The sequence below is a fragment of the Pungitius pungitius genome, chromosome 4 (assembly GCF_949316345.1).
Source record: "Pungitius pungitius chromosome 4, fPunPun2.1, whole genome shotgun sequence".
Lineage (NCBI taxonomy): Eukaryota > Metazoa > Chordata > Actinopteri > Perciformes > Gasterosteidae > Pungitius > Pungitius pungitius.
In genome coordinates, this window is record NC_084903.1 from 16,723,256 (window position 1) to 16,737,353 (window position 14,098).

Below are 14,098 nucleotides of genomic sequence, written 5' to 3' on the forward strand. Positions count from 1 at the left end.
AGTAAAGCAAAGCTATGGATTTGTGAGGAGAGTTTGGACTCTTTGAGAATTGCTCAAAACAGGTTTCTTTGTTCCGGGAAGGTTTATTTATCAATAGAATGAGCTGTGATGAGATGTGACTCGCAACATAACTTTTTGTTTCATTCCTGTTGGCCAACCAGACAACTATACAGTACCCCGTGAAGCCGATGCATCTCCCACTGAAACAGAGTAAACAGTGATTACTATCGACTGCTGCTGTGGGGAGGATGTGTTCTCATTACTGGGCTGATTAAGGGGAGTAGTTAGCTTCGGAAAAGGCTAAATGCACGAACACTCCTTAATGGGTAACACAATGCTCATTAATCCCATATTAGTTTAAGCAAAGGCTAAACATGCTAAATGCTGCGGGGACCTTTATTGTCTAATGGACACTGCTAACGGGACTAGTTAGCTCACCCCCAACCGTAACATGCTGATGATACAGGAGGTGCAGATTAATACAGCAATTAAGAGGGACACTTACCTAGCGCTAAGGCTAAATGTGCTAATGACGTATTCTGTGTGGATTAATGGATGGTCAGTAAAAGGCCTCGTTAGTGCAGCGCTAAACAGGCAAGCACTGCTGAATGGAGAACTGCACCGAAGAATCACTTACAGCACTGAGGCAAACCTCGTATTAGTACACATCACACATTTACACAATCAGAGTGATGTCAGAAATAAGAATGCTTATGAGACTTAACACAAACACAACTGTAATTAGTACCTCAACTGAAAATGTAATGGACTGTAACATTTGCGTATTGTTTAAGAACAATGTTCTTGATAGAGCAGTGTAAATGTTGAGGAAAGGGGTAGGTGCTGTAGGTTTACAAATATATGTATGTGACCGTCTTCAGGGTTCGAGCACTGGACAGGAATTAAAAAAAGAAGGCTTTACATCAGGATGTCATCGCTCTCTCTCTCTCTCTCTCTGTATGTATTTATTTCAGGGTTTATGTGTCTTATCGTGCACTGAGGTGGGCTTAGAGTCGAGAGGTTCTCGGAGGCTACTATGTATAACGTGTGAGTTTGTATGTGTGTGTGTGTGTGTGGGTGTGATAGAGGGGGATATATGAGGTCCTCAAATCCCCTGCAATCTCCTTTGAGAGCGTGCGTGTATGTCCACCTGCTGCATGTCAATCAACCGCCGATGGACAGACTGCGAGTTTGTGCTTTTACCCGACATACTCTTTGAGCCGTCTTATTTTTCACCTCTCCTAACATTTTACTTCCAACTCTGTCTTGAGATAAGTTCAGCCTCTCCATCCTATTCATGTTATTATGTTAGTAACGTGGCTTGCGTATTTAGCTATTTCAAATGATTAAACTAAGACTGTGATTTTTTCTCCTTAGGGCAACCAGCCATTCCACTGCATTGTTCTTCTTTCGTATATTAATCTCTACTGCTCTCTTTTGCCTCATCTTCTTCCCTCTTTTTGTCTTCACCTTTCCATTCCATCGTCGTAGCCCTCCCTCTCGTACACTTTGCCCTCCTCCTCACTCCCCTTTATCCCTCTCTCTCAATAAGGGAGTGATAGATGCAGGTTGTCAGGTGTCGCTGGACTGACGCCACAGAAACAGCAGCTGCCAGAGCCACTTCCACCATGCTGCGACACACACAGACACACACACACACACGCACCCACATTCACACCAGTAATTCCTTCCTGTACCCTACACCGTTCTCATCTTCTTCTCTTTCCTTGTTTCAACTTCTTGTTTTGTTCCAAACTGGTGTACTTTACCCTTCATCTCCTCTCCATATCTCCTCTCCAATCACATGGTTTCCTCGCTGTCCAGCTGGAGGTGTTTTTTTGGTGATTACCTGCAGTTTTATTGGCTAATGGATTGAAACATACCAATATGTCTGCCACTGCCCATCTGAGCCTGGCCCTGCTTTCCAGCCAAGACACACAAACTAACCCACAACGTATTACACACAGGCATAGGTGCACAGAAGTACACATAAACCTGGGCTTATTTACATGGATGAGCACAAGCCCACAAACATACACACAGGGTAACACACACACACACACACACACACACACACACACACACACACACACACATCTGTGGAGGAGGTTGGCTTGAGTGGGAGCCAAAGATGCTGTCATGACCCATTTGTTCCGTTGGATCCAAGATTGCTGCCTCCGAATGAACATTAACTTATACTGAAGCGAGAGTACGACTAAAAAATGCTGAAATCTGTAAATATAATGGCACTGATACATTTTCTTAATGAATATTAGTTCTGTCCATTTGATCTTGTTGTAGGATTATAGTCATTGGATGATTACATACTTCTGAATAAACATCCAGGAATTATTTTATTAATTTTCAATTGACTTAATTTTTCTTATAAACCTCCAGTTTTAACTTGCCATCCTGTTGTAACAGTTCTATGACCCATAACCTTTGGCCTTCCTGAGTTGCAACATGTCCACTACAATAGAAGGAAAGATTACAAATACAGGGAAAATGGAGACATGAGAAAAAGGGGACACAGCAGTGCTTTGAATCTATTAAAGGTCGTACCCTGAAGAGCCTCTACAATCAACATGGCATCATATCTATATGTTTGCTGGGCACATGTTGATTAATCTGTGACTGTATTCCCACCTATGTAACCTTTAACAAGGCCTCAAAATGAAATGGGACATGTGGGATTGGTCAACTATTATATAAAACAGCGAATAATGAAAGGTTAAACCTTTACACACAGTGATTACAAGGTCATGTCTGTGGCTGTCTATTCATGTGTGATGGTGGCCTTTGTGGATGTGCTTCTATGAGTTAGTGTGTGTGTGTGTGTGTGTGTCTCTCTGCCTTTATCTGTGTGTGTTCCAATCTCTTTGTCAGGATTGCACTGTGTCCTGATCTCATCCCATAATAAACACACACAGGTCATCTCTACGAAGTGGAGACCATCTACTGGATGTAAGGCTCCCCCCCTCCCCTCACATCTCCCCGTCTCTCTCTGTCTCTCTCTGGGGCTTTTCTGGGAAAGCTGCTTATCGGAGGCAAAAGAAAGGGGCGACAGATAGGTGGATGGATGGAAAGGCAGATAGATGAATCCCGTCTGATATGACCTACGGACGGATTGACTGATCGATGACGGCAGGCTGGATGTCTTGACTAGTTGCTCCGTAATTTAAGTGGCAGACAGACTGACAAGAGTGCTGTCCTGCCTTTTACTTAGTTGTTACTTAAACTTTAAAGGTGTATCATGTGTTGATCAACTGGATTGTTAATAGTAGAATATGACATTTCTACACTCACATGTGCTTCATGGGTTGATGGTTAAATTCTCTTTAGTTATTTTGTACGTAATTTTTTTCGCAACCGAATCTCACGAAATGACTAAAACCTATGAAGAATAAAAAAACAAAAAAAAACATAGTTGAACTGAATTCAACAATGAAATTGTAGATTTGTTTAAGTCATGTGAGATGGTGGTGTCTTCATTTGAACTGGGTAGATTAATGAACCAATGCAGAAATGGTGGACTTACTGGTTTGCTTTATAACTAATTGGTTGTCTGTTTGCCTGACCTGTCCTTTGCTCGCAAGGGTAAATGAAAGATACTGTTATGAAAGCTGGGGGTTGATTTTGAATTGAATATGTACAGAATTTGAGAGGATAGCCTAAATACCTGTGCACATCCTGGGCTACTTCTAGCTGTACCAAGAGATGAGCAAAGGATTACTGAGCCTAATTCCTTGTACTCTTCTCATCATGTGGATTACTGCTCAACCCCTTCTTTCCTTTAACCCATAACCTGAACTCCTGACCCGGAGACGTCACCTCTGACCTTCCCTTGAAACTACCTTATCTCCTTGACATTAGGCTTATAGCTAACACTCTTTCTATAACGCATAAGCAGCTCGATCTTGGAATGCAAACACTACCTGGAAATGACTCTATGCTGATGATGGCAAAGAGGTCAAGGTTGAGGGTGAAGGGGGGGGGGCGTGTCTAGATGGATGCCTATATGTGTGTGCATGCTTGAAAGAAAGAGAAAAAGGAGAAAGAAAGAAAAATAGACCTGGGTGGGTGTGCTGCTTGCTACCTGGGTAAAAACATGCCCCACATAAAAATCTGGGTTCCCATCTGGCTGGGGGCTTTCGATCCTTTGTCCTGGATCTAGTGTAATGGCTCCGGTGTACAGGAAGGAATTCTGTGTCTGTCTGTGAATTTCATTTGAACAAAACATAGTTCATGTTTCCTTTTAGGTGTTATCTGTGGGGCCTTTTGAGGGGCCCCGATTTTGTTCAATATGCAAAACACTCTTCACCTTAAACTACTGAGCTTACCTCCTACAGCCAACCCTGTAATGTGTTCTTTCATTGTCAGTTGTTTATGACCTGTCATGTGGGAGTTTAACACCCACTACATCGCAGTTTATTGTAATGCCTGAAGTTCTAAACAAAGAGTAACGTGGACAGACACTGAGACAGAAATGTACATACATTGGGAGATAATTAGAAGAGAGAAAAAAGTCAAAATAGAAGCCAACCTTGGATGGTGCGCTTGAAGAAGGCCTTGCAGGCCTCACAGGACGCCACTCCGTAGTGGTACCCTGATGCAATGTCCCCGCACACCAGACACAGCCTCTTGGGCATCGAATTCAACATGTACTCGCACTTTATCTGTGAATCTTCTCCAATAGTTGACGAACAGTCCTCGTAGCGCTTTGATCCGGGGCCGCCAGCGGGGCCCAGGGGCCCTGCGTTGGAGCCGTAGAGGCTTGGGGAGTCCAAGCCGTTGGGGTGGCCGTTCATCGTGGACGAATAGGAGCCTGAGGCGTCGCTGGAGCCACCAGGGGAGTGATGGTTTAGGCTGTCAGCCAGGGAGGCAGGACTAGACGGCTCAGTCTTTATATAAGAGGACGGACAGTTGGACTCAAGGTGGCGCTCCTTACTGGACATTCTGCAGAGAAGCCTGAGGAAGTGGGGAAAAGATGAAGAAGAATTATGAGAAAATGTCACGTGCAAAATGTCAGAGCAATGATGGATATTTCTGAAGAGAAGAAAACCAAGAGAGGGACGAGTTGGAGGGAAGGCAGAGCAACAGGAGAAGAAAAATAGATACAGTGAAGGCAATGTTCCAAAGTCCAATTATAGCAATCATTTGCTATAATGCTTCTTTCTAATGCTGTAGTATTTGCTCACTGTCATTTCCAATGATGGATTTGTATTTTTTCACTTAGCCGGGCAACTTCTATAAATGACACACACACACATGAACACACCCAATCCATCCATCATGTTTTTCTTTATTCTTTTCCTGAGAGAAGTTATAGAGAAAGCTGTGCTGAGGGGTGGGAGGAGGGGCAAGGCAATACAAGAGAGTAAGTTAAATACAAAAACTAAAGACATTGTGGTTCATTAGGGGAACCGTGTGGACATGGAGACGCACGGAAGCCTCTATAGCCGCACACAGTCACACAAACACATACACACATACACATGCCCGGGGGCCGACGGTCATCCGTCACATTCCAGTCAATAGATCCTTGTTCTACATGAAGGTAATCAGTAAGCAGCCTCTCTGCCGCTCAATCATCCCAAACACGCATACATGACGCCAACACACACACACACACACACACACAGCACTCACATTTTCCAGCACACATTGACAGATGTTGAGGGAAGCCACGCAATACAAAACTGTTCAGAAAGAGAAAAACGTCTCCGGTAATCACTGTACTTCTCTTCAATGTATTTTTCTTCTCTCTCACTTCCTCCACTGCTTTCCTTTCTTTTTCCTTCTTCCCCTTTCTTCCTCTCCCTGAGGAGGCTGACCGGTGTCTTGTTAATGGCAGTTGTAATTAACAGCAATCCTCTATATCTCTCCATCCCGTCTCCTGTCTACCTTACTATCTGCCTGTCTCTGTATCGTCTCCTATTCACCGCCATCTTTCTCTCACTCTACCCCTCCCTGTCGATGGCTTCCGCTTTGCATTAAAACTCCCTATTCCTCTAACCCCGTCCTCCCTCCCTTCTCTATCTTTTCATTGTTAAAGGCAGAAAGCACAAAAGGGTTTTTTAATTAAGGCAGGATGCTGCTAAACGAGGGGCTTCTAAAGTCCAGTGGGCCTGTAAAAGATCCCTGTTCTACAGGGACCCATAAAACACAGACAGCGCCGCGACAGGCATTGGTGAGTCGGTTGCGAGACAAAAAGGTGGGGGAGTGGGGAGGGGATATAGAGAGGGAGGCAGAAAGACGTTAACGGATGAGAGCCAGATGACGGACAGCGCTTTCAGATCTTTGGTTTCTAATGTGCTTTAACATATTTGTTGAGACAAAGTGCTCTGCCTTCATCCAAAAATCAACATCTACTTCCAGTAGAAAAACGAGTCTTTCCTTTCATAAAGTGACATGACATTTTTACAATACCATGGCCTTTCCTCCCCCTCTTCTATATATATACATTTGATTTCCACAACCCCTTCGCTCCGCCTCTAATTCAGCGACTCCATTAATCGTGGCTTTGTGGTATTCACCAATGTCTATAAATCCGTTTATCTGATGCTAAGGTAGAGGCCCTCAGTTGGAAATGAAGGGGGGGGTCGAGCGGGCTGGAAAAGGTTTGGACACAAATCAAGAAAGAAGAAAGGAGTCAGAAGATGGGATGGAGCGAGTCCACGAAGGGAAAAGGACATAGAGACAGAGTTACACTTACGGTGCTGGGAAAAGCAAGGAAGAAATAAATGTTTAAGTGGGAGAGAAGAGTGATGGCACCCTGAGAGATCACGCAGCATTGACGGTGTTCTCGCAGCAGAAGGGGGAGAATTCAGTGGTGACAGAAAAAAGAGAGTAGAGACATTTAAGTAGATGATGTGATGGTGATGATTTAATCTCTCCTTTTTCACTCTTTATGCTCTTTTGTGCCCCCTCCCTTCGACCGTCAATCCCTCTGAGTACCATTAAGTGAAAGAGTTTAAGTGCCAAAAGATCTCAGGCGCTTTTTACTCTTCCTCTCTCTCAAAGACTCATCTATCTCTCTTTCCTTCACCCTTTCCACTCCTCCTCCTTGCTCCGTTTCCCTTTCCCCCCTATCATCTCTTTTTCTCCACCACACATCTTTGCTATGCGGCCCCTCCCTCTCTTCCCCCCCCCCTCTCTCTCTGCTTATAAATGAAAAATAATGGCAGTCAAAGGGGGAGGAATAAAAGGAATAAAAAAAAGTAGACATGCGTGCAGAGGAGAGAGAAGAGGAAAGAAGATTAAGAAATCACGGCCAGTGCGCTGTGCCGAGTGAGAGGTTGAATGCATTTATGTATGTATGTTATCAGTATAATTATGGCACTATGTAACGACGGCTCAGTGCTGAAAGAGCAGTCTTATTGTGCCTGTCTGCTCCTCGCATGAGAGCGGCGAGAGAGAGAAGGGGTTGGGTCTCATTTATTGTTATCAATTCTTCATGTTTTCAGGTGCTTAAGGAGGTTTATATGAGGAGCAAAAGGCTTGAGTGTGTTTCTTTTTGTGTTTTCACAAGGGGCTCAGTGTGCTATGAGATGATTGCGGTAAACACAAAGACGAACAGTAATCACATTTTAGAATTAGCGGTTTTGCTTAATTCTGTTCTAGGAGAGGGATTTTGAATATCATTATCTTCTGTGGTTTGATGCACTAACAAGCTCGTTTTCTGAATTTTAGGAATTTTGTAGGACATGATTTTAGGTTATTTATTAAATTTCACTTACTCCTACTTATGAAAAAAGTAGTTATTGTATTGAAATTGTTTAATGTTTGTGTGATTTTAATAGAAGAAACATCATTTATAAGAGAAATTATTATATAATGGAATTGCTTAAAGTAATGGATAGTTAAATTAATTATTTAATTTTCACATCAAATAAAAAGGGGAACGTGTGGACACTTTCATCCAATAAGCAATTTTTCTCAACTTCATAGCAGTTTTTACACTGAGGGCTGACAGTTAATTCACAAAGGTTCATATTTTAGGACTATTGCCCAACAGCAAGAGCAAAGGGACAAAAGGGACGGTTTTGTTGGTGCAGACATCAAATATTCAGCCGGCCGATTTACCTGTCCCTGACTGAGGTGGAACAAACACACAAACACACACACACCAGAAAGATTACCACTTTCTCTTGTCTCTATTTCCAGCTCGATCCCTGTCATTTTCTTTCTGGTCCTATTTTTGTTTTTCACAGTGAATCATGAAACAAGAGATAAACATGTGGGCGAGAGAGAGAGAGAGAGAGAGAGAGAGAGAGAGCAACAGAAACAAACGATGTCTAAAAAGAAAGGAAGAAGGCTTTCTTCCCCCTGTGTGTTTTTGAAGGAGGGTTGGACATTTTAGCACGACAAGCTGTCATTAGAGCAGTGGGCCGATGCGGCGACCTGACAACTGCCCGCGACAAACATACAATCATCGTATTAGAGCAACAACTGTTCTCTCTGCTCACTCTGGGCTCTTTTAGTTTCTGTGTGCACGTCCACCCTTTTATTATACATCATCTTTGCACTACAGCTTCCACAGATGGCATAAATACAAAATTGATCCTCAAACAATTCCAAACTGTGCTTGTCCCGCCCCCCAGGTTAGAGATTGAGAGAAGCAGTGTAGGTTTGTGCAAAGCTAAATGAAGGGTCATCATAACGGACAGACTGGGTGTCATTTCAACGTTCCCCTCTCCCTATCTGAGGTTAAGATGACACTCAAAGTTTGTTCACAAGCACTCGTGCTGCTTCCCTGCAGGATTCTTCTGTGTGACTAGATTTAAACACTTACATTGGTGAGTTTTATGTAATTACAAAAATAAGGAATTGTTATGTGAAGATACAATTAAAAGAGAATGTGCAGCTAAGATGCGAACATCAGGAACTTGAATACTTTTTATTCCACAAACAAAAACTGCTTTTCAAATATTTGACTTCACCTTGACAGGCTGCAGTGCATGTAGGTGTAGAGGAATGAATATAAAAGAAACAACAAATACCCATGGTGAAGGCAATAAAAAGGAGCAGAGAATAAGAGCAGAGGGGAAAACAGAGAGGGAAGTGAAGAGGTGGAAATAGAGACAGAGTAGAGAGAAGTGCTGACAATGTAGCTTCTATGGGATGCCTAATACCTTTCTATCACACCCAGCATTGTGCTCTCGATGCTGATAAGAACACAGTCCAATAAGCAAAAAGAGAGACAGAGGGAGAAAACCTTACACAATTCTATCTAGATGATACCGGCGCTGCTTCGGGAGGGAGGGTGAGTCAAGGAAGGATGGAAGACAGAAAAGAAAATACATTGAATTAAAGAATGGGGTAAGAAGGGGAATAGGAGCAAGAAATGCATTTACATTTCCATAGTCAAATGAATAGAACGATTTCATCAATCGGCAGAATTGCTTTTTCAGCCTCACAGTGCTCTGTTTATTTTTCTTTCTTTGCTCTATTTCTGTCTATGTTCTACTCCCTTTTCAACACACTTCTATCTGTGGAGGGTTGCTGAACTGCTTGTCAGCTTGTTAGTTCAATACATTCAATGGCGAGTGTGCACAAAAGCACAAAAAAAGTGCGAGCACACACACACACACACACACACACACACACACCTAAACCTGACTGTAAGCTGCATACAGAGATTCAAAAAGAATAGGTTACAGGTGTTGTTGGTAAAGAATTATATTGAGAACAATCTTTCTATTTTCTGGTGGTTAAAACCTTTGACAGAAAAAAAACAAAGAAACAAAGAAAAATAAAAAATAAAAACCTCTTTGAAATTTGGTTTCTTGATATGCGTCTGTACATGATTTGTGTATGTTGTGCGCATTGTTTACAGGCAGAGAAATCTGTGCGTTACCAAGTGTTTGAGTTTAGCCCATGTGGACTCACGGTGTGCCGATGATTATAGTTGTTTTGAGGGTAAAAAAACCCGAATAAAATGAAACCTAAACACTCACACGGCGACAGTCAATCCAAACTACTCTCCCTCCTACGGAGCTCGTTCTCGCCCGCTCTATCCTGCTCACTTTGGGCCTCATGCTCTCTCTCTGGTCATTTCTACTTCTCTCTCTCTCTCTCACACACACACACACACAAACTCACCCTGTCATTCTCCTCCCACCTTCCTGTGGAACCACACCCCACAAATACACACACAAATACACACCAGGGAGCAGATCAATTGTTACAGTGTTAGTCGGGTAGGAAACCTGTAATTCACTTCATTGGTTGCAGAATAAACCCCTGATTACATGCAATCAATGCGATAATGGCTAAAACCCATTCTGCCCAATGGGCTGTCTGGCTGTAAAGACCGGTGGAGGAGAGGAGATGCGATGCAATTGTGTGTGCGTGTTTGTCTATATTCCTCAGTGTTTGTGGGTTTAGACACCGGGACTCCTCCTAGATGTGCGTTTTAATGCAACAAACACAGACCTACAGACACCTTCGCCGTGCACGACCATCCATCACTCACAGGGCTCGGCCAAACACGATTCATTAAGAATGATGTGCTCTTCAAACTTTAGACACCGTGTGGAATCTGGTGTTATATAATATATTTCATAAGTCTTAAATCCTCGGCTCATAGAAGCGTTTCATTATGTTTTTATTTTCTGGACTGCTCTCTTCGTTTCTCTTCCTGTGAAAGGTGATTATATTCTAAACTTTGAAGGGAATTCCTTTTCCTCTCAGAGCCCCCTCCGGTCGGTATAAACGATTATTTAGATTTCCAAGTCTGACTGCGTTTGTGTGTAGTTATTTAAGTGGAAAGATATGAAGAGGTTGAGCTTGTTCAGGGAAAAATGTGAAGGCAGTGCACCTCCTGTGTGTGTGTGTGTGTGTGTGTTAGATGAGAATCTTGATGATTTAGGTTATTTTCTTGCAGAGCAATGGCTGATAAGTGTGTGGCTGCCAGGCACTATCTTTGTCACCATGTTACTCTCTCTCTCTCCTCATGCTTTGTCTCTCTCTCTCTCTCTCTTACAGTCTTTTCATCTGTTGTGTATAATTGTGTTTGTAATGGTGGTTGTCTAATGTAAGAGCACTACATTTGCACTTAGTGTGTTAACGAGGTATTATACAAAATAATACAAATTCATTTATTACTACCAATTGGTTGTCTAAATCTGATTTTTGGAGTTTTTGGACTTGGCGGACAAAGACAGCAAATCGTGTATTTGCAGTGTAAAGGCCGAAGGGTGCAAATCGATTACAATTATTGAACCATCTCGTTAGCATGTGCCAAATTTGAAATGACAAATCCTTGTTTTTTATGGAATTAAGAAGTAAATGAATTACACATGTACATCAGATTTATCTTACTGAACACATCCACAGGACATCGGCAGGTGGTGTTTGTTTGGGGTTTGTAAGGGTTGCACATTGCTGGCTGGTTCCTCAATAAAGGAAAGGTCATTGATCAAGGTTAGTGTGCGTCCCTCTTTCTGTGTGTGCGCGGATAAGCAGTGTTATCGCAAAGCATTAGGGGTGCAACAGCCCTTCTAAACACTTACCCACACCCCCCTCCAACACATCCACACACACCATGCACACACTTGACCATTCTCGTACAGTGAGAGACACACACTTTCTCTCTCATGCTCAGACAGATAAAAAACCTGGGCAAGGTGCCGTATCAAAGGATATTGCGCAGAGGTATAATAAAAAAAGTGAAAAACCAAATATCCCCCATCGGATTAAAGACACATTTTATTAAGCAGATGGTGAAAGAGGATTTCCACTCTGGTAAATATGACGAGGCTTTCAAATGTGACATGGGACGGAGGCAGAGCGAGGAGAGCAAGAGGGGAAACAAGCAGGCGAGTGGGACAGAGAGCGCAACGCTGCCAAAGAGAGGGGAGACAGGAGGGGGGAGAAAGAGAGGGAGAGAAGTGGGGCTTGGTTTGAAAGAGATAAAAAAAAAGGAGAAAAAAGGAAATGTAGGAAAGGAGAGGTGACATAAGCAAGTAGAGTCAAAGCTGCATTCTTTAAGCAGATCAGATTTGGGGAAATTGGGCTGTCACTACAGGATTGTGATGATTTACACCTATCCATCACGGGGAGTGAGAGAAGCAGCGCTACAGTATGTACAATAATGCACAGCCTCTGGGAAAAAAAAGCGAAAATCCATCCTAAACAGCCCGAGCGCTTACTTTTCCTATTTAGAATTCAATATTCTCTAAAGTACACATAAACAGGAGGAACAGATCTATCATTGCGTGAATTACTGATACGTATAAACGTGTCTGCATCCCTACTTTTACTGTATGGTGACACCACGTGACAGGTGCTCAGGGTCAAAAGAAGAAAGAGTATGTTTATGGACTACGACTTGAAATAGAAATTCAAAAGATGCCCAAACATTACCCAAATTCCGAGAACAATCATTTGAAAGCTGTTGGTTATGAATATAATGTATCTGTAATGTCACCAGCTTCTGCTGTCACGCTTCACCCTCACGCCTCCTCTCCTGATCTTCTCCCTCTCTCCCTCTCTCCCTCCTCCTGACCATCCTCCCCCTCTCCGTAGCCTCACTGCTGGCTGCTGCACCTTTCAGCTTCGCTCCTGGACCATCTGTTAGGGAATCTAATTCACATCCAGTCATAATCAGGTTTGCTGGAGTGCCCACTGTCTCTGCCTCCCTGTCTGTCTCTGTCTCTTTTTCTGACCCTTCTTTTATTTTTGTGCTGTCTATTTTACATTCGGTCCTTCATTGTGTCTACCACTCTTCTTTTTCATTCCTTTACAGTGTGCTTGTCCCCCTGTACCAATTAAATGTGGTGCCTTTTATCAACATCTTTGTCTATATTTTCCTCTCTTTAGTAACACAAAACCTGCACCAGTGCATCGACTTGTGACAGTGATAAAACAAATGAATCTGATCAAGTTTTGAATAATTTGGTTGTACTCCAGCTTCATTCCTTGACACAAAGTGACTATTTGTTGTGTTTGAGGCATTGACTCTGCTTCCATATGGCCTTAAATAAAATACCAATGGCAAGTTACAATAACTTGATTAGTCCTCAAACATTTGAATATTAAAAATCACTTATAAGCATCAATTTGACATTAAATTAAACTGAGGTGTTTCATTGACATCTTGCCTGTTCATGTTTCGATGTGTGTGCATGTGTTTGTTTATCCATGACTGAGAAGAAGGCGCGTTGAGTTGAAGGGGGTGGAAGTTAATGAGAGGTGAACGTCTGAAACCGTCTCTTTCTCTCTCTTACACTCTCTCTCTCTCTCTCTCTCTGCACCAGCAGTAATCCTCTTCTATAAATCTGCAATCCAATCAGCGTTGTCCACACTTACACACATGCACACATGCGCACACATACACACAGAGAGCTGTTGGGAGGCCCATCTGTGTGTTAAGGCAATCTGCTTTATTATTATGATTACATTGGACTCAGTTTACAGCAACGTGTGAGCGTGTGTGCTTGCGTTTGTGTGCGTGTGTGTGCGTGTGTGTGTGTGTGTGTGTGTGTGTGTGTGTGTGTGTGTGTGTGTATGTGTGTATTCAGGCGCACCATGGCTGCCTGATATTAATCACATTCCCATGGTTTGATGGCCTGAATAAAAAGAGGAATAATATTGTTTCTGTGCAATAAAAAGAAAAAATTGAAATAGTTCAAAAAAGGCTTAATTTCAGCAAAAGCTTAAGAAAACTAAGCACATTACTTCTTAAATTAAAACCATTAGACTTTTTGAGTCATTTATTTTTGAGTGAATCCTTTGAATGCATTTTGAAAAATATAAATTCTGTTGTACCTGAATTTAAATTGGAGTTTATTTTTCAAAGGTGCATCTAGTGTGTGTTTATGTCAACAGAGTGACTAAATCCAATCAACCCAGTTGGAGGTCAGAGGTCCTGTCAGAAATGCGTATGTGATCTTATACTGAAGGTTTGTGTGTGTGTCTACAAATTCTCTCTTTCTCGCAATTTGTGAATACGAGGAAAAAATGTATGCATGTATGCATGCATGTGTTAGGTGACTTGTATCTACAGTACCTTCAATTTATCCATTTTTGTGGCTAATTATTTATTGATTTCATGCTCTTTTTTTCTTTTAAGACTAGGCCCCCTTTATTGATT

At 42.4% G+C, this 14,098-nt stretch overlaps 1 protein-coding gene across 6 annotated transcripts in view; it reads right to left on the minus strand.

The window, feature by feature from the left end:
* esrrga (estrogen-related receptor gamma a) overlaps window positions 1-14,098 on the minus strand; it is a 110,059-nt gene that overhangs the window by 38,992 nt on the left and 56,969 nt on the right. For all 6 annotated transcript variants that reach the window (XM_062561811.1, XM_037488148.2, XM_037488128.2 and 3 more), the window contains exon 3: window positions 4,544-4,968. In XM_062561811.1, the coding sequence (XP_062417795.1) occupies window positions 4,544-4,968 (425 nt within the window). The remainder of the gene's footprint in view (window positions 1-4,543; window positions 4,969-14,098) is intronic.